This window comes from Calliopsis andreniformis, chromosome 12 (assembly GCF_051401765.1).
Source record: "Calliopsis andreniformis isolate RMS-2024a chromosome 12, iyCalAndr_principal, whole genome shotgun sequence".
Lineage (NCBI taxonomy): Eukaryota > Metazoa > Arthropoda > Insecta > Hymenoptera > Andrenidae > Calliopsis > Calliopsis andreniformis.
This window is the reverse complement of record NC_135073.1, coordinates 6,909,504-6,935,120: the sequence shown is the minus strand read 5'-3', so window position 1 is coordinate 6,935,120 and position 25,617 is coordinate 6,909,504. Positions and strand designations below refer to the sequence as shown.

The 25,617-nt window shown below is 43.0% G+C and overlaps 1 protein-coding gene across 1 annotated transcript; it reads right to left on the bottom strand.

Moving 5' to 3' along the window:
• Positions 1 to 4,371: 4,371 nt before the first annotated feature.
• Positions 4,372 to 24,995, bottom strand: LOC143185709 (uncharacterized). The gene is made up of 5 exons (XM_076388917.1): positions 24,656 to 24,995; positions 18,102 to 18,340; positions 9,236 to 9,376; positions 8,783 to 8,920; positions 4,372 to 7,877 (listed from the first exon to the last, which is right to left on the bottom strand). The coding sequence occupies exons 1-5, from the start codon at positions 24,993 to 24,995 to the stop codon at positions 7,665 to 7,667; spliced, it is 1,071 nt and encodes a 356-aa protein (XP_076245032.1). The 3' UTR covers positions 4,372 to 7,664.
• Between the last annotated feature and the right edge of the window lie 622 nt (positions 24,996 to 25,617).

The window sequence follows — 25,617 nt, the reverse complement described above, 5'->3', positions numbered from 1 at the left end:
TGAGCAATTATACCAGATGACTGGCTTGATAAGTACCTATACAATTTGAAGATTATGTTAATTGCCCCATTTTATTAAAAGTATAAGGAGGAAAATATGAAAGTGAAATATTTTTGCACTGAATAATTCCAGAAAATTTGGAAAATAACGATGAGCTTATATTAAGAAACTATGCTTAATAGCATCTCTACCATATCAGTTAATACTACACCCAGAAGTCGAGGACCTCCTAAACGCACTATCAAAAACAAGTAATCATAAATATCTTGCGGCCCACGACGATCACTTATCAAACAAGCCAGGCTACAGTAATAAAATCTCCAGAATCACTTTATAACGACGCCGACGGGCTGGCGTTATTCGTCATTCGGTGTGGCCGTTCGAAGTGGATCGGTCTCTCATGGCTGGCCGTCGTTTCTCCCAACAACGGGCTTATACACGCGGATCAAGATCGTTATGGAAATCCACATGGATACAGCAATGATGACGCACGCATCGGAGTCAGATGACTCCGGTTCCCATGCATTTTGCGAGGACGATCAACGATATATACCAGTTCCACGCCCAGCTTCTTGGCCGCTCCTATCTACGGCAATTAGTCGTTAAAAGTGTTCGTGTGTTTCACCGGTTATCGACCGTCCCACCCACGCGCCCAAATCGTCCTCGGCGCGTTATCTCGCGACAAAATGCATCTCGTTGGCCCGGAACAGCTGGCCGAAATCTCGCTGGGACCAACACGCGGCTTCGATCATCGTTCCGCGGCAACCACGTCGACGCCTATGTTGCGAAAGGGCCCGAATTTCCATAATGCTGATCGGGCTCATCCTCGTTCCCGATCGTTCCATCTACTTTCTTTTTCCAGACCAATGTCTACGTAGCGCTCCACACTTCTCGGAAGCGGTCTCATGGTTCCCACGAACGACACCTCTTTTCTCTGAAGTCATCTCGACGGAGACCGAGAGAAACCGTGACCCGATGCGCCTTGGATGCTCTGGTTATCACGAAATTAAGCTTTGTGGAGACCAATTTAGAGGTGTTCTCTTGATGATACACTTTTATGATCGATGGCAGTCTGATAAACTCTTAGGGAACGCTGGGATTTCACTGGATGGATCGATCGTAGGTTTTGGAGATTGGTGATGATTAGGTGTGTAGAGTCACCGATTTTTTGAGGAAGTACTTGTAGATTATGTACCTTCTTGTGTTTATAGAAAGTAAAGGACCGTTTCATGAGATAGCATTGTAGTTTTTGGTTGTCTGTTAATATTTGGAAATTGGAAAGATTTCTGTACGAGTATGAGGAATTTTGTGGGTATAATAATTCTTTCTAAAAAATACAAAGACTTAGTAAGTCCCTTGCTGTGATATGTTCACCTGACATGGACTTTATTAATTAGTGAAATAATTGCTTATTAAGTGCTTGTGAAAATTATCGTACATCTTCATTAAGGGAATAGGGTGATGTTGAACACAGAAGACTAATTTCTGTTGATAGTGAATTTCAATTAAGGACTGATCTCATACCACCCTTTCTTCTTCCAATATTTCCAATTATGCTTTTCAGAACCTGACATTTCTCCACAACTTCAAAGACTTCGTCTGATTAACCATAGAGATAAACCTCCTCAAACATCCATAAACCAAACAAAACAATTTACACAGCAGACATGAACATCCTCCAACTATTTAACACTAGTTGCTCACTGTATTTCAGCAATATTTTACCCATACTTAGTCGTAAAATAAATCCATACCTCTTTTGAGCGGGATGTCTGCAGTAGTGAATCGGTGGATGGAAGCTGTGAACACGGTGCCGCCCTTAAGTCAGCAGTAATTATAAATAACCCAACACCTCCTTCTTTTTCATCGATCCTACGATATTCACACATGACCGAGTCACGGCATCCCTACATACATGGCTACATCTCTCTATTTGTTCCTAACAAGACATCAAATTGGCTTGACACCTGTATTAAACCCGTATATACTAATCAATGAAGGGGAAAATCCGTTGCGTAGCCAGCAACGTTCGATCGAAGCGAAAGATCGAAGCATGACCGCGTCCGATCACCGAGGCGTCCTCGCCATGGCAACGATGATCCTTTTAAACGCAGAAGATGGACAGGGGCCATGGTTGAATTGGGATCGCGCGCGAGGCGTTGCGAGTCCACACACGCAAGGACTCAGCCGTCCTCACGGCGCGGCGCTCCGCTCGGGGACCACTCAACTTTGGAAGCCTTTTGTCTCAAACGTTATTGAAAGTTGTCTCGAGGGTCACTAGGAATGTAGCGGCAGGATGCCTTCGGGTATTCAAGGACGGGGACAGAGGAAGGGAGAAAAGCGGAGAGGAAAAAGGAGAGGGACCTAGGGGAGGAGGTAGAGAGGTAGAGAGAGATAAAGAGAGACAGTGTAAGACGGAGAAAGGCAGGAAGGACGAGATAGCGGGTGTTGAAGGAGAATGGAGGAGAGATGGTGGAGGAGAGACTCCGTCCAGCAGGCCATGCGGGCGCACTGTCCTAATTACAACGAGGCCTCTTATTTTTTTCGAGCTGAAAGGAGCCGAAGTATTTGCCCGCGGCAACGGGAGGCTAGACGATTCCGGACCGCTCCCAGGATTTGCTCTTCGAAACGAAGTGCAAAAGGATCGTCGGCACTTCGCCGTCATCGAGGATCGGCCAAAACGAACAACACACCGACTCGGAGAAAAGGGAGGCGAGAAAGAGAGACAGGCAGAGGGAGCGAGAGAGATACGGCACATTCTCCGCGGGAACGTCGCAGTTTTCCCAGCCATTCATGGTACCGACCGATTTTTTTGGCCTCTTCTCACGACTCATTCATACCTCGCCGCATGAGATCCGATCGTCGATCCCTACCTGCATCATCGCCGAAGACACCGGCGCGTCATCCTTTTCGGGGGCCTCTGGTCTCTCTCTTAGGTCCACCGGTATGCATGCGCTGCTGGACCTTTCGGATTCCACTGTTCGCTCTCGCCTTGTTAACCAGCCTTAAATACTTGTCGGCATCCCGATCATCGTTGTATAACGGGACGTATGAATATTTATACGTACAATATTTCAGAATGAGGTGTTCCCGTGACTCAACGCGACGTCTCTCGCCTTCTTTGTCCTGTTAGATTAATTTTCTGTAACTCGCCCGCTTGAGTGAGTCAGAAGGAGCGGGAATAAAGAAAGAGTCTTTAATTAATGCATAACCGCGACGATCGCCTGTCGCTGGAATACGTAACTGGGATAGAATCCTGGACGGCTGTGAATCGTTCGACGCCGAATACTGCTCGGCGATGCAGGAAGAAGGACTAACGATCTTAATGGCTAGGCAAAACATTGACACCTTGGCGGCGCTCGGGAAACCACCTGGGCGAGGACGCAGAAGGGAAGACGGGCAGAGATCGTCAAACAGACGGTCAGCACGAGTGAAGTGGAAATCCTTATGAGAAGGTAAGCTGGAAGAGCGATGACAACGAGCTAACACCGTGGGCAAACACGGCGGCTTGGGACAGAGCCGTGCCCGGGATGATGATCATGTACTTACGCGTTTCCTCTCAAACATCGACGACGTAGGCAGCACCGAACACACGACGTCTCTTGGACATTGATCATGGGAAACGACCCAGCCTTTCTTGCTTGGACAGAAAATTTTTCAGCAAGATTAAGTAGCAATCAATTCCAGACATGATGTAGCTGGTGTCTTGTAATCTAATACTGCATGGTTGTAGCCGAATTTTATACCTAATTTTGCAGTGCCTATTTTTACGTCAAGTGGATAGTAGATTGTGGTAATATGGGGATCAACGTTGATTGCACATTGATTATATATGATGTGATACTTCAATATGTATAGTACTTAAAGTAGCAAAGTGATAAGTATTGGAGCAGGTTTTATTATGTTGTTGGATTACATAGAAGAGAAAGCGAAGAATGTTTATGTACAAAGTAGATATTTAGATAATGGAATACTGAAGCTAATTCAGAATTACTTGTTTGTCCAAAAATCGTGAACTTAAAGTAGCAATTTCTCTAGCAGAACTTACTCATCTCATACTCTTTGAAGCAACTACTTCGTACTTACACTATACAGTTTATCACCCGTAGGGTTAGGAAACAATAAAAAGAAATGCATTATCAATTAAAAATTTAAAGTCGCATTTTTCCTAATTCAAAGCTGACACTTTCGTTTGCAATACCTTTCATTTTTTTGCAGTAACATGAATTACGACATTCTTCATTTGAAAGCATCAATTCAAAAAATGATTCCACACTTTCCTTAAAAAATACATCCCACCTTGACTGAAAGGAAGAGTAGTAGAGGAATATGGATAATGGTAATAGAAGAGTCAAATAAATCAAATAGATATTCATGTTGAACTGTCTTTGGTTTAATATGATACAACAGAACAGGCGTTCTGTGGGGGGAGGGGGGGCCGTGTACATATTACATATTCACATATAGAATTATATTTTGCAGCTTCTATACCATCAGATTCATTTATGTACAACATACACCAAGCAATCGATAATTACTTTACACGAAAGAATTTCCCGTGATAATCTCGCACGTATCGATCCCGTGGAATGTGCCTGGCTCCGTCACACTGGCAACACGACGTCCTCGTGTTCTATGGGTCAACGTAACCGCGATATCGCCTCGTTCGAAATTTCCATTCCGCGAGTTCAAACCGCTCGAGGAAAACGCAAACAGTCGGGGCGCCATTCCGCCTGGCACGTTCCACGTACCTTCACGCGACTGTACACGTTGGAGCTCTCGTAACAAGAGACAGAGAGATCGCTAGAGAGCGTGCTCACGCTGATCCGACACGAACAATTTTGAGTAACCGATCAGATATTGGAAAACAGAAACAGACGTTCCATTCCTGAGTGAGAAACGAAAACGGGGGAAGGGTTCTATTCATCGACAATCGGTAGGATAATCTTGATCGATGTTCGAACAGGCTGCGCTGCTGCTTACGATCGAAACGCTACCGAAGTACTTTCCATCTATTACAGGCCTAACTCGATTTCGACGACCGTACACACAATTTTTCAGAGTACCTTCGATCGAACTAAATGGCAGTCTTACTTAAACAAAAGAAATACTTAAAAAGTGTTGAGTACTTCGAAAGGATCAAAGAACCGTGTATTAAAATAAAACTATAAAATATATATCGTGATAAAATGAAATGCGCATTGGAGATCGATTCACGAGGTCGACTTTGCCACTCGAATTGGCCCCTCTCTCTCTCTCTCGCTCTCACTCTCACTTATGCAGCATACAGAGACAGTGCCTCTTCCACTCTCGATTTCTTTCTTTCTTCTCCCTCTGCAGAAGAATCAGGCAGTTGGATTCAGCGTTTACTGATAATTCGCGTGAGGCTCTTTCTACGATGCGTATCACAGACACGATAATATGGAAATGAAAATGACTGTGCGTACTGTCGTAAAGGGCACGCGTGCGACCAGCCGAGTGCCCTTTCGCGCATTCGTGCAATCTATTATAAGCTTCTAGTCCGCCAATCACACGAGAGATTTAAATAAAGATCCTACGCGATCCGACCGATGGCACCACGATCGCAGCGTTTGATTACTAATTAACCACGGCTAACTGACGGATTGTAAGTACGAGAGAACTCTGCGAGGTGGTGATTACCCTCGAGTGACATTCTCGACGCTCCCTTCTTAGTCCGAAAATTTGTGAAAAAATATAAGTAAATTAGGTAAAATGTTTGAAAGAATATACGGTGGTAAAAAGAAAACGAGCTTCTATGAATAACTTAAATGATTAAAATTAAAGAGTTCGAAAAGTAAAAATTTAGTTGTGAATAAAAAACACTTTCGAGGTGCTGAAGGGTGCGTCCTGAACGCTAGAATAGAAGGGGAAGTATTGACTTTGTTAATAAGATAAGAATAAAAAGAAAGATTCCTCTAAAAGACCATCGAATAATTGCCGGATAAAATCGATTATCGAATGATTTAAGAATTAGAAATTGCTCTAAAAGTACGAGAGAATCGGGCACCGTTCGCTATTTTCTCAGTGAATTTACATATTACGTCGAGTAAAGAGAGTAGCAGCAGCAGCGCGGCGTGTAAACGTAAAATGGCGACAGCCGCGTCGATGCGTTTCGTTCTTCCTCCGTCACGGAATACTATTCCAAAAATTCTACTAGTAATATTAATAATAATATAATAATAATATATATATCATTCTGTTTCTCTCTTATACTCTAGGCAATTTTAAGCTCAACTAGACGCTTTAAATACAGTTGATCGGTCATGTAAAATCTTTACAAAAATAAAATAAATAATCTGAATAAATACTAATATAATAATATTACAGTTAGTCAATAAATTATTATATAGGATTAAGAGAAAGGCGCGGATGTTTTGTCGGGAGTGACCTACCTCCCGACCCAAAAAACTATTCGAAGTTTCGACGTTGCGAAGAGTGTCCTCTACTCGCGCGGCTGCCACGCGGAGAATCTTTCTTGCTTCCTTCTCGCTCCACGCGAATAGTCTAACTTAAAGCGCGAATACTGTATTTTCTTGTATACTTAGGATATAATACCGCTGCGGTGCACAAGCTCGTTTAGACGGATTCCATTGGAATCCCTTTCTCTCTCCTTTTCGTACGCTCTCACGATTTCTAAACTCCTCCAAACATCTCCCATCTCTGACCTCTCAAAAATCGCGACACGCTTGTCAGTACGGCCGCCAAAGAATTTTGAAAAAACTATTCCAAAAAACCAGAAATACTTCCCTTTACCAAGTCATGTTTCCTCATCTCAAATACTCCATCGATAAAAAAGAACGAAATAAAAGACTTCGATCATTAATTAAAACAGGACATCAGTAGATAAAACTCATCTCACTGAAATACCGAAAGGTGCGATCCAATGTTAAAAACAGCGACGGAGAATGCAGGAATTTATCAGAGACCGAAGTGTTGCATAGAACAAGGCGCTTGTAGCTGACAGCGTGAAAGAGATCGAAAAGAAGGAGAAACTCGCGTACGATACGGTGCTGGATAGCGGAGAGGAGGACATCGTTCAAGACGAGCTGATCCTCATGGTGGGTCTTGTCCATCTTCTCGCACGTTGATTACACACGTTGGTTGTGTCAGTGTAGATACGCGACGCGTACCGTAGTTGGCGCAAATGCATACAAGTTTGCACGATCGTGAACTGGGCGGCGAAAGCCAATGGGCTGTTTGTCGTACGACTCTGTTTCCCTTTTCTTTTTGGTCACGTCATGGAGTACTCATGACGGGGTGACGTTGTCGACGAGACTCGGCACTGATCTCCGTTTCGACCCTGCTCTCCGGGCAGGGACAGTGGTCGGGTTCGATAAAGATGCACACGCACACTTTCGCGACACGACGATAACGGAGTATCTATCAGTCTCACGGCGAGGTGTCCCCGGAATGAGCAACTGATAGATAGGCCAGTGGTCGTCGTGGAAACTCATCTCGCTGAAACCAGGACTAGGGCGGGCCTATGGGCCTGCTTTCCAGAGCACGCCCAGGCGTTTTACCCTGTTACCCGCTATCTTCATAGCTCTTCAAGAGAGCTGCCTAGCTAGCCTGGGTTGTTCCGGCTTCAGGAGATGGGCGAGTCGTCGCCTAGTAGCCCTTCTTCGGCTTCCGCCTTGCCATCCTCAGGACTGCAGCCCACGGCGAAGATGCTCGAACACCTGCACCACGTACTCCAGGCCGTTCATGTAGTCCCGAAAGATCAGCCAGTCGCGCAGGTTACGAAACGTTTCTGACGATGACATCTCGCGGAATTCGGGCTTCATGATGTCGCGGGTGACGTCCGGCCGCGACGAGAGCTGCCGCTCCACCAGCGCCACTTGCAACTCGCAGAGAACCTGGAGATTAAATATTTTATGTTATATTTAGGTAGTTTATCTTGGAGTTGGGAGATGGTGCTAAAAGATTGTTGTGTTGGTAAGCTTGAATGGGAGATTAGTGATAGAGTTGCTTCAACCTCTTGGAAGGTAGGAATTGTTTTATTGTTTTTTTCATTCGTTCTTGAAGCAAGTATAGTATTGTTGCTTGAAATTGTTTAGAGAAAAGTAGTTTTATTTGAGTGCATAGTTACTGATAGTTCTGATAATATTCAGTAGCATGAGTTGATCTCGGAGATGTGTTCTATGCTATAAACTTATCAGTGAAGAGGGAGTCTATATCAAAGAAAGAGTATAACACGAGAGTATAAGAGTATAACACATTCGTTTTTTTATAATACCACTTTTTCTTTTCTTTTTCTTTTTTTATTTGCATTAATGATGAAAATGTATTTTATAATATTATAAGTTGTACATTGCAGATGGGATCGATTATGTATCTCAGTTGCATTCTCAGTACTCCATATTATACCTACAATTTTCTACTTTATTGTTTCAAATACACAATTTTGCTCCCAACGTAAATCGTTCTAGAAACAATATACCAACGAAATGAGAGAAATCGCATGGAAACTGACTTGACAAAGTTCAACGGATAATAAAGCCATAAATTCCTTTGCATCGCGACTAGTTTGTTCAGGTTTTACGTAAAACTCGTAAAGGTGCCACTTTTTTCCTATCCCGTTTGTTACAATGGAAAGTAGCATGATTTAAATTGAGATAGTGTACTTAGCTCGTGAAAGTTGTATGATCTTGTTCTTTTTTTTATACAGTTTGTAGAGGCTATACAGAGGGAATAAGGAAAGAAGTATTGCAACCGGGATGACCAGTAATGAAATCAAGTTCAATTACGATTCCACACTTACCGTTCGCAGCTTATTTTCCGTGTCCTTAAACTTCTTCCGGAACTCAAGCTGAAGATCCTCCTGATCCCAGACTATCTGTTCCAAGCCCACTGCATACTTTTGCATGTATTCATAGGCGTCTACAAGGGCCGTGTCGAGCTGTGAAAAGGAATTAATCATTTTTATTAAAGTGGACTACGCTTGTAATATAAGATAATTCTCAATGAACTCTACAAGAGATAGTGGTCTGTATTAATTTTCTGAATGAGTAGAAAAAATAATGTACAAAGGTAGTCAAAGAATTTGCAGACGTAATATTCAGAAAAATCGTTAGAAAATATATAAATCAACCGTAGTAAAAATTTGATTCATTCGTAAATTACTCTGGACTTCTTGGTCACGTAATACAAATTTTTTATTTCTAATTCTTTTTAGAAGATAAATATAAAATGTTTTTCAAATAATTAGACGTACTTCCAATTTATCGAGATACTCTTGATCCAGCTGTTCTCCCAGTTGTTTAGGAATCTCCTTCGGTCCAGGGAGCCAATCATAATGATTGTCCTTAAACGTCGAGTGCAAATCGGCGAAGTCGATGTTGAAAGTACGCTTGGCCTGTAAAATCAAAAAGAAAAAATGAAGAAAACAATTAAATAACTTCACAACTTGAAAGATCAGATAAAGAAACACAAGTGCAATCGTCATCCTTGTCTCTCCAAGAAAATGCATCCAGAATTATAATAATTACAATAATTCTGTAATATGGAACATAATTTCACTAACCTCCACCATCGTGTTACAAAATTTACGTACGCATATTATCATGCCGATTGCTTCTTTCGTATAAACTTTTTACAAGCCAGAAAAAAATCATCCTTTAACCAGACTGGACTTAATGCGCGGTTACAAATCAAGAACTACTTCATACGCGAAACCAATAAATTACCCGCGATAAAAATTAGAGCGTAAACTAGGGGAAGCTGGTGAGAAAGGGTTCGCGAGCGAAGCGCAGATTTTTTTTCATAACTTAATTCTTGTGTAACGCGCAAATTACCTGTATTCGCACACCGAGGGTAGCAATAATGGATCATGAAACCCTGAATGTCTTTATTTTAGAGCGTTGGCAAAGTGGTTCGCATCCAGCTTGCGGTATGCATGCAAAAATCAGCACGACTCCTTCATTAGGGGAGCAATATGGTTCAATAATAGGTTGGTGGGGTTTAGTCACCGGTTAAGCGAGCAGCGCCTCGTGCTCGCTGAGACTCTCGATATCCCTCGTTCCTGGTACGATGGGAATGCAGGCGAACGCGCTGATGGATGAGTAAGCCCTGGATCACAAATCCAATGCGAGCAGCACGCGCTCGCCTTGAGCTGCGACGCTTACTTTTTGGGAATACCGAGGTGGGTCACCTCATGGAAGCTAGACCGTTACTCTGAATCTACTTGGAAGTCTGGGGGCCAGGTCAGACGCGCTAATTGTCATATCCGAGTGATTGCTTCCATTGTTGGAGATCATCGTGAATCATCGACAGCCCACGAAAATTAAGGAAGTAGAGGAGAGAAGGCTCGATCCTGGCGTGGTCCATCGACCTACGTTTCGTGAAACTTCGATCGGGGATGCAAACGGTCGCAAGGTCGAACTAGCACGCGCCAAAACGTCACGAGGATGTGGCGTGCGAGAATTCACGGTTGATAGCGTTGATAGGCATTTGTCAGTCTATTGGTATTGCGAAAGAGGGGAGTAATTTATGAAATTGTATGAAGCTCTTGAGTGTACAGCTTAGTACACCTATTTGAGCAATAGTATTTAATCAATAGTCGATGATCTTAGAGACATTATCGATATTCATAGAGAATGAGTTATTCAAAGATTGTCCAGCAAATGTAATTATCGGATTATGTCATCATAATTGTGCTAGTCAAGTTATGTAAAAAATATATTTCAATGAATTTATAGCGAAAGGTAAGTTTCTGAGATCTCATATTCAAGCAAAGCTGTTTTGCTCGAAATAATTTCAGGCTAGAGTGAATATAACAATGAGCTCACATTGAGAAGTACTGTATTTAGAAAGAGAATAATTATAGATCATAAATATGCTGATCTTATAAATAAGTAAGACCTGTCTCTCGTACGTATATCAGCGAACGTGTCTTCGACCTCTCGTCTTGGACCAGCTGGCCGGCACAGAGATAACGTGGTTATCCAAACCTTTATCTGGCCCAGGAATGGAAATAATCATCACGCGATACTACACTTACGACCTGCAGACTGTGATAATGCCTTTACAAACAAACAACATTCCTGAGAACTACGCTGCTGCCAGGAACAACCTGGCATTCAGCTTGATAAATTATTCCTTCTCAAAAATTGCTTCCTAATCCCCCAACATTGCATACATAGCCCACCAAGAAAACAATGTTCAACAAGGCCCTCAAAAATAATATTCAAATACCACAAAGATTTCAAGGACCACAGAATACAAGACGGGCCCATTTTGCTGACTCGAATTCTCACGCTAGCCATCATCAAGTCTCGTGTGTCCAAAGCTACCCACTCTCTCCGATCGGTAATCGATCCCTCTCCACGCCCAAATCGTTATGAAACCCTCTAAGAAGACTAAGCACTCCTCAAAACAGACACTTTGTATGAGGAACATTAAACGTCGATGATTAAATCCGAGCGGTCATCGATTGCGTCACGAACTGTTATTATCCACGCAATAGCAACATTGTCTATCGGCGGATCTCCATATCAGGCGATTTCATGATCAAGAATCGAACCAGCAATTAACCAGCTTTACGATTATTTCACGCAAACGGTCCCTTAATGAATACGTTAAACGCGGCCTCCACGCGTTTCTCCCGCAATTGATCTTCGTGCCTTCCCATTCCCTGCGGAATTAAAGTGTCCGAAAGGACTACTCGAATTCCATCGGCGCGTTTTATGACTTGTTTTCGGATGCCGATGCTCGTTAGTTATTCACGACTCGGCCCGGCGGATCCTCCACACGCTCTCACGTGAGTAGAACAGAGGAGCTCTCTCCCGCGCGTCTCTTAAAGGTCCAGGTTTATTCGATTTCGAGAGGAAGGTGGCGAGCATCCGCAGGGGTCTCGTCGCGCTTGCTGTTCGCTGTTCGAGGCAATCAACGAGATGGTTTTAGCGGGAGAGCGGATAGGAACGGGCGAAGAAAAAGCGAAGAATGAAAGGAATTGTCGCTAACAACCACTGGCGGCGAACAAATCTGAGACGCGGGCCTTTTGTGCCTCGTAAAAGTCTCCTCGGCCACACCGGGGCACGAATAATCGTAAAACCGGGCTGAAAACTGACAGGAAGTAGGCTGGCAAGAGTAGGTATGGTCTCTCTGCGGTACTCCCGAGGACCCGTCAAAATCAATTAGCCTCTCAGTCTTTCTTCTAGCGCGGCTTCAACGCTCCACCGCTTATTAGAAGTTATAAAATTTCGGTGCGACGGCCTCGAACCGATTGAATGGCTCGCTGCTCTCGCGAGTGCGCCGCGCCGCGGTCAGCGGGATACAAAAGGAACGCGACAGTTTCTCGATCTTCACGAATTTTCTAATTTTGTCGATCGTTTCGCTACTGAGATTTGTATTGATGCCAGTTGAACTGTTTTTGAGAAATATTTTTGTTGAAGTTGTTCCTTAGCTTTCTGGCTGATTAGAAATTTTGTGTCCCGAGTAATATGAGGTCTGACACGAGAAAAAGAAACTGTGGTTACGGTCCTTTTTCATTTTTTTCTCTTTTAAAACATCAAGCCTGTGCTTAAGGGAACCTATTTTTTATTAGCAAAAAGAGTGAAACTAGAAATAATGAATCTCTTTGACAGGTTTATGAAAAATAGTCTGCTCAATTGCTTTGAACAGTAGCAACATAGTATAAATAAAAGAAGAATTGTGCATTTTAAAGATGTACATAATTCAGTTACCTTTAATTAAACAAGAGTTCAGATAAAATGTTCACACAGAGATTGATGCATATTTTAATCCCCATTAGATCAACAAATCCTTGAATCACTCTTTTCGAAAACCTTGTAGAAGCAATTGTGAGCGAGGTACATATGAAAAATATGTCAGCGGCGACAAGGAGCGGTGTGGCAGAAAATACGTGCCGTAGTGAGTACTGAATGTATCGAGGCGAGTAAATGCACTGGCGGGTTGTATATCCGGTCTGCGCTTTAGTATGCAGGCAGAGTGCCGCTGTGGTGTATAGATGCCCCATCCTTGGCGGGGAGGGGCAGCTTCCGATTCTGATTTATTGGAATCCTCCGCTTCCGATATTTTATCCGATTCCTTCACGTACCGACGCGCGTATATGCGACTCGTAGACGTCCGACTTCCTATCTACGAGGAATAGTATATCGGATATAACCGCATGCACTTGCTTACGGGCATCTCGCAAGGACGCGTCACACAATTCTCTCTCCGGCGCGTTAACCATAAACGTTTTGCCTTTGTATTTTACGTCATCGATGTATTTTTGCATCGATTAACGATTCTATGCGCGGCACGTTTCATAACCGAAATAATTCATTTGCGCCCCCGAATGAAGGCTGCGTTAAAGGATTGTCGATGACATAGTTTGCTTCTTGGCTTATGATGATGAGAGTTCGGGCTAGCTGGCTTAATGGATTGTCAAAGATTGTAGGCTGAAAGTAACTGAAGTTGGAAATTTCGATTTACAAAAATTAGATAACAATTGGAAACTATTCTGACAAGTGTTTGTTACTTGTCTAATGGTCTAGTTTTTCATGAAAAACGTTAATTTAGAAAGAATCAAGCTTTGAAAAATCAAATAATTTCAATGCAATCTATATTAAATAATATACTGTATAACTCATACATAAAATTTCCTACTATATTAAAAAGGTCTTAAAACGTTAAATATCACTGAACATTAAACAAATGAAATATTATTAATAATATTCAAAATAATTTGAATTAAAATTCGCATGAGTGCTTACTAAAACATTTTCCTCTAATGATCAATATCATTATCTTTCAAAGTATCGACGCCATCTCTGAGTCACCTTGCACATTCATAAAACTAGACCTCGACCTAGATAAACGAAAGCTTCTCAAACCGAATCCCTCCATTTCTAATCAAATTCGAACTATGAAGATACTCCGAAAGAGTGCAAAGCTGCACCGTGCGAAGGTAACAGTCGCGGCAGCTCCAGGAACAAAGGACGACTCGAAATTGTATCGCAAGACAGGCCACGTGCAACCGAGAGCAATCAGTCTCACGAAACTTCCTCGGTTCCTGGTATGCCTCTCTAATCTACTTTTCCTCCGCGGAGGTGTCCGCCGACGCTAAAACGATAACGAGACCTGGAACGTGACGTCACTGGACCACCAGACAGTGCGTCGCCCAGAGTCGTTCTCAGCCGCGGGACGTCCCGACAACTTGCTACCGAAGGCGACTCCCAGTTCGCACCAATCGGAACAAAAACGTTTTCTTGTCGTGAATCGACACACGCGTTGTACAGGGTGCTTGGCTAGAGGTGGTACGATACTAGACGTCCAAGTGATACGAAAAGCAAGAATAACGAAGTTACAGTTAAGCCTTCGTGCATTATTTATGAACATTTAAAAAAAGTGTATCATAGTTATTGATGTAGAATGGCAATCGCCTTATCCAGTTACCGTAGAAGTTTACAATACTGATCTCGAGTAGTGGCTATTCATGGTCTGATCCTTACTATCAGCTTCATACTAATAGTGGAGCTACTCGATTTTCTGAGTTGTAACTTCATTTTATCACAATCCCTAGCCATCGAATTAGGACCACATGCAAAAGTTGTGGTTTTGTAGTTACGGCAGTATGTTAAGAATGACAAATTGTTCCTAGCTAGCAAAACCTATTTACTAAATACGTAGACGATCACGTATACACAGCAATTCTTTAAAAGAGAATGTTTCATTAACTTGAAAATCTTGAGCTGTCTTAATTCCATAATTAGAGGTTGTAATTCTGGAACGTTTAGAATTAATAAATGATTAACCCTTTCATAATCCGCATTGCTTATTCACAACATTGGTCCTCATATAGTGTAGATAAAACTAAATAACCTAGAGTTACGAAATTTCATGCATAAAGCTTATTTGAACTTCCATTACAAATAACCGATTTGACTTCACAGTTTAGTTATTCTTAGTTGTCATCTTATTTTATCGCTTGGAATCAATCCTTAAATTCTCTTCCACCTGTAGACGAACACCCTGTGAAGTTTCTAAGCAGGTTGCCTTGCCTGTACCGCGCACTGCGTTCATTTTCCCAAGAGGGGAGGGAAAAAGGGGCAGCCGTGGAGGAAGACGAAAGGGAGAAGGACTGTTAGCGAACCAAACGATATCGGATTATGCGCTGACTTAGAAAACATCCGTATCGAGTATCGTCGAGCGATGATGTAACGGGGACCGTTTCCACGGTGACTTCGGCGGTGCCACAGGGCGGAACGGGCCCTATGCGTACGGACAGACACAAATACCCTTTGTGGTCGCACGCAATGAATGCTAATTCCCCAGTCCATACTTGCTTCGCGTAGGAGGCATAATATTGGCCACGCAAACACGTAATCAGGGTCTTTGGCCATTTTCAATGGAAGTTTACCAATTGCCGAACCCTTCTGAAGTGCATACGCCGTTGGGAGTAGTTGAGAATGAAGAATGGGAGTCAGAATATGTAATTTGAGATGAAATGATATGTATATATGGGTCAATCTGTTATTTCGTCTTGAATTTGCGAATATTACTCTTGATCAAAGGTTTGGAGTCACTTATCAGTTTTTATTCTGTTTATATGTTTCTCTGCATTCGACGTTAATACTTTCAATGACGACCGCAGTGTTTTTATTTCGGAGTAATTTTAGAAATTAGGCTAGGACTTAAACTGGTTCCTGTAACGAGAAGCAATTTCAAGTTGTGTAGAAATAGAAACACATTTCAAATAGATTAACAAACTTTCCCGTTGCTTCCTGTCACTTCTCAGGTTCACTCTTATCTACTCCCAGCAATACTTTGAAGTCATGAAACGTTTCTGAACGATATTCGATACGAGAGCCTTGTCAATGAACTCATTTGATAAGATTGGTCATAAAGTTTAATTTTTCGCAGCTGATTGATCCTTACCAAACGTTAGTACAGTGGAACGAAATCATAAGAGATAATTTATTTTCCATGATATTTCACAAAATATAATTTATAAAAAAAAAAATAAAAGACAAGATCTGAAAATATTAAACAAAAACCATTTTACCAATATAAATTTGCATAAATTGGATTAAAAATTCACCTTGAAATGAACATTCATCTCTGATCTATTTCTCTTAAAATTAATTCACAGATACAAGTTAATAAGACATACTTCGCTTCCTTTAACCAGTATAAAGCGTTAATTAAAGTTTTTTAAGAAACATGGGGCCTTTGCGGGACACTTGATACTATGTAGTAGTTTCTTGAACAGATACTGTAACCCAAACTGCACAATGCACACAACGATCCCGAACAAGTCCCGGGGTAATGGAGAAACAGGAAGCGCGTAGAGCGGCCGCCAAGGATGAGTCAGGTGAGTCCAAGAATTTGGCGGGCACGTAAGGACGTTCAGTTGTAGACCCGGAATCATGTCGACACGTGTGCACGATGCATAACTAGGGGGACAGGGTTAATCTGTCCTAAAAAACGAGAGTAAAGTTTCGCATGTGTAACCGTACCTTCGATCCTGCGGTTTCCACGTCTCTTTTTTCGGATCGTTTCAGAAGAGGAACCTTGAGTAACGGGCCGAGGCCCGCTCCGTGATTTATTGTCCTTGGTTAGAGATAATAAGGCACGATCGGCTGGGAAGATTCTTTCGAAACGAAGGATCCTCGTGCGCGGTCGCACGGATCTATTTCTTTTTTTCCGTCAGATCGCTTACACATTTCATAATATTCACGAAAGCTACAGACAGGAAAGGTAGACAAACGCCCAGCGGCGATCATAATGCAAGAGAGGAATTGAAATTGTTCCTGTCAACGATACTTCTTATTTCTGTCGATCCTTGCGGTCCGAATGATCCGATGTATGCAATTATGGGCGATAAAAATTATACCATGATATTCGAAGTACGAGAAACAGAGCAATTCTGTTATAGCCACTCTCCGATCATCTTGCGCCAAATATTTAAATATTAATATGTTCAGGTGAACTCGCTTGATTGCGCAATGGGAATGAGACATTTGTCTGAATAATTGCATGGTGAGGAAAATTAGTACCAGGTACGGAAATATGGCACTGCGTAGAGTGCAGAAGAAGTAGATATTCAATCGATCATTTTTTCTTTATTATAAATTGGAAATACGTTGTAAAATGTACTCGATAAATGAGATGTGTCTAGTATTTTCTAAATAGCAAAAATAACAGAGAAACTGTGGATTACAGACACAATTATTTTATTTTATTTCAAATTCCTTCTATATTACACGTACTGTATATTTTCACTTTCTATATGCATGTAAATCACGCTTCATAAAGGCGCAATTCCACTGAGGCAATACTAGACGACCAATAGTATGTCACAATATTTTTTAACTTTAATAGTATCTACCTATATTGTACTGGTTATTATGAAAGTGCTAAAGTCTAACATTTAAAAAAAGTAATTTTACTAAATGAATCGAATGGAAATGCGCCAAATCACAAAAAAACCAAAACATACATTTCAGAAAAAGTATTGGACTTACACACATTTTTATAATAACCGGTGCAAGATACATTTTACAATAATTGAAAAATTATTTACAAAACCATAGTTTTGTTTAAAAGTTTTCTAAAATTATTTTTCAATTATTGTAAAATGTGTATATACTATTATATTTAAAAACTATTGTGACAAGCCTCAAGTCGCCTAGTGTTACCCCAGTGGAAATGCGCCTTAAGAAGCTAATTTCTCTACAATTATGAAAAACCACAAAAACACAAGGTTCGTCCTCATATAGCGTGATACAACGTCAAATGAAGAAGCTATATCATCGGTCGGGTACAACAGCCGATTCGTAAGTCCGAGATCTCTTTCGAAGGTCTATGGAACTCTACGATCAACGTCCGTACGACCGGAAGTACTGCCATAACTGCCTTCCGCTCGACGTCCCCTTTCCCCGTCCGATCCCCACCAGAAGTCACGTCAATAATTATCGAACCATTGATGAACTTAATCTCCGTCTCCGATCGCCGATACAAACGTCGCTGTACGTTCTCGAAAATCGTGGATACACTTTCCCAAGGCGAGAAGGATGACGAACGCGCAACAAGTAAGCGAAAGGCTCAGAGAACAATGGTCTAATGGTACTCACGTAATCATCACGAAAAAGCTCCGCGTGCATCTGCGCCGTTCTCGCCTGAACGACTACTTGGTCTAGGAGTTGCAAGTCACTTAGCTGCACCACGTCCAAATCACCGGTGAAGTCTTCAGCGGCGAGGCCGCACGGGTTCACCCACTTCGGGGGTGAGCTCAGTCGTCTTTCCTCGAGGGTCATCGTCGGGGCCCCGTGCACCGAGACTACGAGCAAGGTCACCAGAAAACTGCCTAACCCTGAAAGTCAAAGCAGAACGATTAAATCGTTATTATACTAGTGTAACAGAGGATAGAGGAAACAATAGGTGACTAAATTGTACCGAATTGCAAATAAATTAAGTTACACAGTTGGAAAAATAAGGTAAATGACTGAATACCTGGCCGCTTAAGATATCACATGATTTAGTAAATGTACAACCTAAACAAACATGTCCCGACACTTGAATTGTATTCCAGTAACTGAATATTCTATTTTATGACACTAGTTTTTGTTTTCTGTTGTTCTTTATTAGGCACATTAGAATTTAAGCTTGAAATTAAATAAAATTAGGGGTAGTGTCCAGGTACCGGGACATGGTTGGCTACTGGGTCATTTACCTTAATCATCCCTGATGAAAGGAGAATCAACAACCGGTGGCAAGGTATACCTATGCACAAACGACTGGTTAAAATCGTACTGTCAAACTCTCGCGTGACACCGTGCCGTTGTTCCACGGCGCTACGTTATGACTCTCGGTCAGCGAAGAAACGGGATGACCGAGCAAGAGCATTGAAAAGGTAATTTTCCGTTAATTTCGGCGGCACCGCTCGCACATTCCGACTCCGATCGTCTTATTTCCAATTCATGACTAACTGCCACGGTACGTTATTAACAGAATCGTTGGCGTATTAAGAGGCAGATAAGGGGCAACCACGGTGGCTGGTAGCAATCAACGATTTGACGTGAGATGCGCCAAGAGAGGATGCCCTCGAGAGAAATCATCACGGGAGCTTCCGGCTCGTTGCTTCTACCTTCCCCGTCCGTCCTCCCCCCCTCCCGCCGGTACGCTGTTCATCGATAGTAAGCGCCTAAATGGTAGATTTCGATCGAGACCGTCTTATGATCATCCGGCAGTTTCGGGATCACCGCTCGTCGAATTACGTCCACGCGAATTCGTCGTCACATTATTTCACGAGTTACGACCGTTGATGAGGGGCCTGGGATCACGTGCACCGCTACGACGACAAACCATCCGCAGTCGCGTACGCATTCGGAGGATGTGTATAACCACCGCGGTCTACCACGTACGAGTTCTCTTTTCCCGTTTAAACACCACCCGTCTTCCGACGCTGATGCTGTCCAGTAGACTCGCTCCCAGCGAATACCTTGTGCCCCATCTGTAACGCGACCCCCTCTGACACTAGCGGATTAACGTTCTTTCTTCACCTGGGCTTTAGAACCGATTGGACACTATTGCAGACTTGGTTTGTCTCTGACGATGGGAATATTGTTTCTTGTGAATCACTGGGAAGTCTCGCTGATGTCTCTTCTGCTGTCCGTTTTGATGAAATAAGCAAGAGTAAGAGGAGTGGATAAAATATTGCTCTACAACTATTTTCGATACCAGTTGTTGGAAGCTTCTTGGAGTTTCCGCTATCGTTGATTTCTTTTTAAGTACTGTTTATAGGAGGTCATTCATCGTAATGAATGACGTAAGACTGTAGAAAGTAAATATATACTATGATAACTATGTATTGCGTGAGCAGTGATCGATTGTTCCTGAGAAACTTCATTACTTCCGAATCACTTCGTGTACCTATTAATATTTTTTCGATTTCGGCGAAGTGGAAAATGGATTCAATTAAATTCGTTATAAGTTCCCCAGGCAGTCTATTTTTGGTGGAACTATTTTCCCATTTTTTCTCACCTTCAATTACAGGATTTAGACGTCAAAGCCTTGACCCTGTATCTGTAACTTTCTTTCTCGTATCAACGTGCAAACTAACACCGACTAACCACTTTGTACACTATCCAATTAAGTTCTTGTTATCAGCACAATTTGGCGAAAAGCTCAGAGGTCTAGAAGCCCGTCAACTGCCTAGCGAATGTAGGTATGTTGTGCGACGGTACGGGCGCTAACGAATTTAATTTTAATGTGCAGCGCCGCGTGATGCAACGTGCGCGACGGACGCGTTCCCGAGTCGCGAAGAGAGGAAAATAAGCGGACGAAGAAAGACAGAGAGAGAGGCAGCGAGAAAGAGGGAGGTAGGGGGAGAACGGGGTAGACATCTCGGACACTTAACGCATATTAATGAGCGGCTCTTAAGTGCGTTTCGCGTCGCGGCGACAGAGCAATTCGCCGCGGGGAAGTTCGCGCCCCGAAGTAACCGCGAAAACCGTGTCAACGCGCCGACACACCGTCTAACGGTGATATCTTTTCTTACGAGTCCCTGGTAATTACCCGAATCCCGCCGTCTTCATTTTTCGAGGACAGCGCGTGTCGATTCGTTGTAATTCGACGGACGGAAATATTCGACGACAAGCTGGCAGAGACACGCTCCTCGACTTCGACCGAGCCGATTATATTGGAATCCAATTGAGAATAGATAGATCACACTCCGAAGCGCCGAGGCATCGACTTTGGAGGAAGTTTCGATGGATGTCACGAGAATTTGCACTCACGCAGGTTACATCACTGCACGTGAGCTAGATGTTCAGACTCGTCGATTTCGGCCAGGCGATGTTTCTCGCGTCGCTGAAAGTCGCTAACTAGGAAGGGAACGTTTTTAATGGAATGACGATTGAAACGGTGAACGCGCAATTAAGATCTAAGCAACAGCCGCGGGACGATATCATTAGCGGCAGAGAGTTTCCGACAGCGCGCACATAGAGCCGTGTACACTTTCGAAAAAATGCCTATTCAATAATGCGGCAAGTATTTTTATCGAGGTAGAAGTTGCCGTGATTCAGGTAAACGATCTCGGCATCCACGATTATATTTCCTTACTTGTCGCTCGTATACGTATAGCGTACTTTCGCCAGTTTCTTTAATCGCGCCACGTTTTTGCTCTACTGGAATTTAATTGCCATACGATATGTACGTCGCGGACGGCCAAATTTGTCCGAGAAGGGAATTACGAAGATAGGTGCACGCTTTCGAGCAAGTTCGCATTCTTAAGGTGTAAGAAAAGAGCCACCTGTGGCTTGCAGCCTACAACCTTGCCAACTGGAATGTATCATCGGATTTGCCTCGTGCTCAGGCTACCTCCTTATCTCACTGTCCCAAGAGTTTAAAGTCTTTTCGTTTGCTAAGTTTCTTCAATGAAATTGATCGCTAATTTATTTTCATCTTGGAAGAAATACATTTCTTTCAAAATTCCAGGCAATCGTTTCCTTAACTTCAAACAGGATAGATTGTCTGAAGCTAAATCCTTCACATTCTTTTAGATCTCATATTGGAGCAGAACAAAAAATTAGAACTATGAAGAGTTCTATATGAATAGCAACCTTCCAGCGCTTGCAATTTCACTACCCCTACAGTTCCACTGTCTTGGAACATGCTGAACTGCAAGCAATAATATTTTCTTGACTACTTTTGAAACTACTACCTCTATCTTTTGAAACTTTCGAGTCACTAGCACGCATTAGGGATGAACTCGACTGTTCTCTTTATCTAGCCACGCGATTAATCGGGGATATTTGGTAGGCGGTCATCTAACGGTCGGTGGCTCTGATCTTTTATACTTTCGCCCCGTGTGGCCTGGACGGTGTCGACGGTACAGCTAGGGCCTACCTCAACGACGACGCTCGGCGACGGCGTTCCAACGAAATTCCTGAGAACCCGCGGCTACGTGGAAAAAAGTAAGGCGCGCAAAGCCGGTGAACACCGGTGCAAGGAGCATCTCTGCTGTTGGCTGGCAAGAAGATGGTGAAAAATGCGGTAATGATGCACTGTCCTCGCATTGCTTGCGACAATTATACCCCATTACTCCCGTCCCGCCACCCCCTTATCCTCCAGATCGTGTCCATGCCCAGACCGAGCGCGTTGCGGTAGGTCGCGGTATACGCGATCCGTGTATACGGTTTTCCAATTTATTATACGCATTTCTTAATCCATTTTTACTTCAACCTCGATCACGTGAGCCCTACGCCACCTAGGACCGTGATATGGTCCTTGGCGGCGCTTTTGGATAGGGTTAAGTATGACTCTAAGGCATCTTTATTCTAGAAGCTTAAGGTGAAGCTGCTTCTTCTCTCTGGAAGTTGAAGAACTCGTAATTCTGGGGAGATGAAAGAGTTCTGAAGTTATGTTGTCTAATTTATAGTGAGTGGCTGGATACTGGAAGATTGAAGGATCTTTTTCTTCTGAGCGGATAGTTGACTTTCATATACGGTAGGAATAGCATTGATAGATTGGTGTAGTGTTGGTTTATGGAAGTATAGAGTAATAAAGGTTGTAGCTCTTGATAGTTTCTGGTGTTCAATTGATGGTATATTATGAGAGTTAATCTTATGGTTTCCAGTTGTCAGTAATATAACTTTGAGGAGCCGACAGCTACCAATTACAATTATTAATAATTGTACAAGCTGCCATAGATGAAACTTGGTCCCTCTAGTGTAATCAATTCCAAATACACTCTTTTTAACCTATCACCAACCGAACCAAATGGATACAAAAAGTATCATGTAGAACCAGTCCTAGATTTCACCTGCATCTCAGCAGTAATGTGTTCCCAATCAATCTTTCACTTTGCTACTACTTAAGAGGTTGTAAAAATTACATACACATTCGATGACAGCTCAAATTTTTCGATTGCAAGTACGCCCACACCATACCTGTCTCTCACATCCTCGTATATAACTCACGGCATGAACAGTTTATTACCAAATTCGCGAAATTACTCACTGCCAGGTCCGGTATGAAGCACGGTGTGACGCATGGAAATTTCGTGAGTCGTGGCATTGGCCAGGACTGGCCGTATGCTAGCGGACGTTCAACAGGTGGGTGCGCTTTGAAGGCGCGCGTCGATGTTGGAATCGGTGTCACATTTTTCATCGACTTCGCGACCACATCCATCCCGCGACCGATTGAAGGTTGCGCGACGAAGAAAAGGCGCGAAGCGTAGCGGGGCACGCGAGAGAATTACTTTCGAACGCACGATCGAGGAGGAATCGATAAGGACCGTTACGGGGATGGTGACTAATGCGTTCATTGACTTGCTCAAAAGTGACGTCAAACTAAGAAAGGGAATGGTGCGAGGGACAATGGTTCGACGAGGAAAATATTGCACCATCACGTTCGCGAAGCACCTGCTGCGTCCAAGCTCCAGCGACGCGTGGACTATCTTCAATTTGGATACTCGAGAATGAACTCTTGCAACGTGATGATGTCGAGCGTAGTTTATCATCAATTCCACCGAATATTTTATTCGTGGATTTACGTCTTTATGTTGTCCCTGTATGTTTCTCGCGACAAGTAATCCTACGTAGAAGCTGCGAAGAGAGCATGTGAAATTCGAAGTTATAAGTTGCACTTCTTTTTTGTGGTTTGTGATCGAAAAGGAATAAAAGTATCGAGAACGAAGAAAACAGCTGAGAGAAGTTAAGGACGTCCATTACGTAAGAAAGCATTAATTTTACGTGAGTCAGCGTCATATGTGCAGATGCAGTGTACTATACACCAAAGCTAGAGACATTGAAATGACAGTGAATACTCTGACGTTTATCTCGTAACTGTAACTTTTACGCTGTACGAGTCTTTTGACACAGGACTCAACTTATAGACTTTAATCCGATTCAGATGAATATTACACAAACACAAAGTGATGACAATTTTTTATTCTAAAATTGATTAAATGCCTTCAGCTATTTGCTCAAAGTTTGAAACAGTCTAACAAAAACTACATAAACATTATCGGAGTAAACGATATGTAGGTAGTCTGATATGGTTTCCAAATCAATTCGGAGAAGTCATTGCAACCGGAAAGAGGATGCAGCTTTTGTTCTGACAATAAACATGAAGTGAAGATAGAGAAACTAATCGTAGCATAAAGAGTGTCTTCACCTATAATTATATAACACTCATTTCAGAAACACAATGAATGACAGTGAATGAAACCTGACTTTTGCGGGACGATTCAAAATTTGCCATTTAAACCTTAGTCTATATACAGGTACATACCTCGAAACTAGGTGATTTATGACACAAAACGAGCATACGGTAACACCTGCACCTTTGACAATGTCTAATTGTTTCACAAGCAAATCTCTGTGGAACGATTAACTTCGTTGCCTATTCTCATTAAACCCTAGCCTAAATCCTCTTAGCACCTGCCCTAACGGATCGTCATAAACATAGCGAGCAAACAAACAAAAGAAAAGTGTCATATCCGCGAAATATTGTCCTCACCGAGTGGTATCAAAGAATGCATAGTAGCTTTAGTAAATTTTCGAATAATTTCATGAGGCTCACAAATTAAGAGAAAGATCGAAACGACAGTAACGGTACAACGTTTCCATGACAATCTCTTCAAACATCATCGCGTTCTGTAATCAGTAGTAGTTGGACTTACTCAGCCACGTGGTCGCAGTGATTGATGCGTTGTGTCTCGACCGTATCCCCCGATCATCGTAAAGCGCAGGTACGAGGTACGAATCACACTCTAAGTATCTCTGTGCGTGATCATTCTTGTCTATTCTTGGCCCGATTACTCCCGCATATCGGGAATTCGCTTCCGGGCTCGGTTTGCGCCGCTTCACCGTCCTATTGGCCGCTGTCATCGTCATTATGCCGTCCTGCGTAACACGGTGGTCGAGTACCCGATGGGAAGTGGTCCTTTGGTCACGAGCCAGTATCGCTTCCATCGTCATCTGTCGATCACGATCCATCGCTGTATCCTCTACAGTCGTCATGTTCGCATAGCACTTAATCACTTCTCGTCGCACGCAGGCACTCACAGTGGCGCGTGGCAGGCAAGGAGCAAGCAAGATATATCTATCGAATCTATGTACGATAATATAGTCACGTTGAGTCGACGGAGGCCGATGGTACCCTCTTAATCAGCGTGTCTAATGAAACTGTCAGGGGACTCCACTTGTTAGGAAGACGTGCGCGCGCTCGCCGGTACTCGTGCGAGGAAAATATGCAACGAGCCGGGGAAACGAGACGGTGTACCGGTGCCGTCTGCTGTTCGATCGCAAGATGATTCACCGGTCACTAAGATAACCGGGAGTGATCACAATTGAAAAACTGTCCGCACAGAATCACAACCCGTTTGGCACTGGTCCGACACACGCGGTGCACTGATTCTTATACGAGGGGGGAAGGGGGGTTGCGAGAGCTGTTTCAGATGGTGAAGGAGTAGAGGGGGGAGGAGGAGCAGTTAGGTGCTTAAGAATGGCGGGGGATACTCTGGAGGAAAGGAAAAAGAATCAGCTCGGTACACCGTTAAGGGTGGTCTATTGGCGCGGTACCCTTCTCTATCTCTCTCTATCTCTATCTCTCTCAATCTTTCTCTGTCTCTCTTATCGTCCT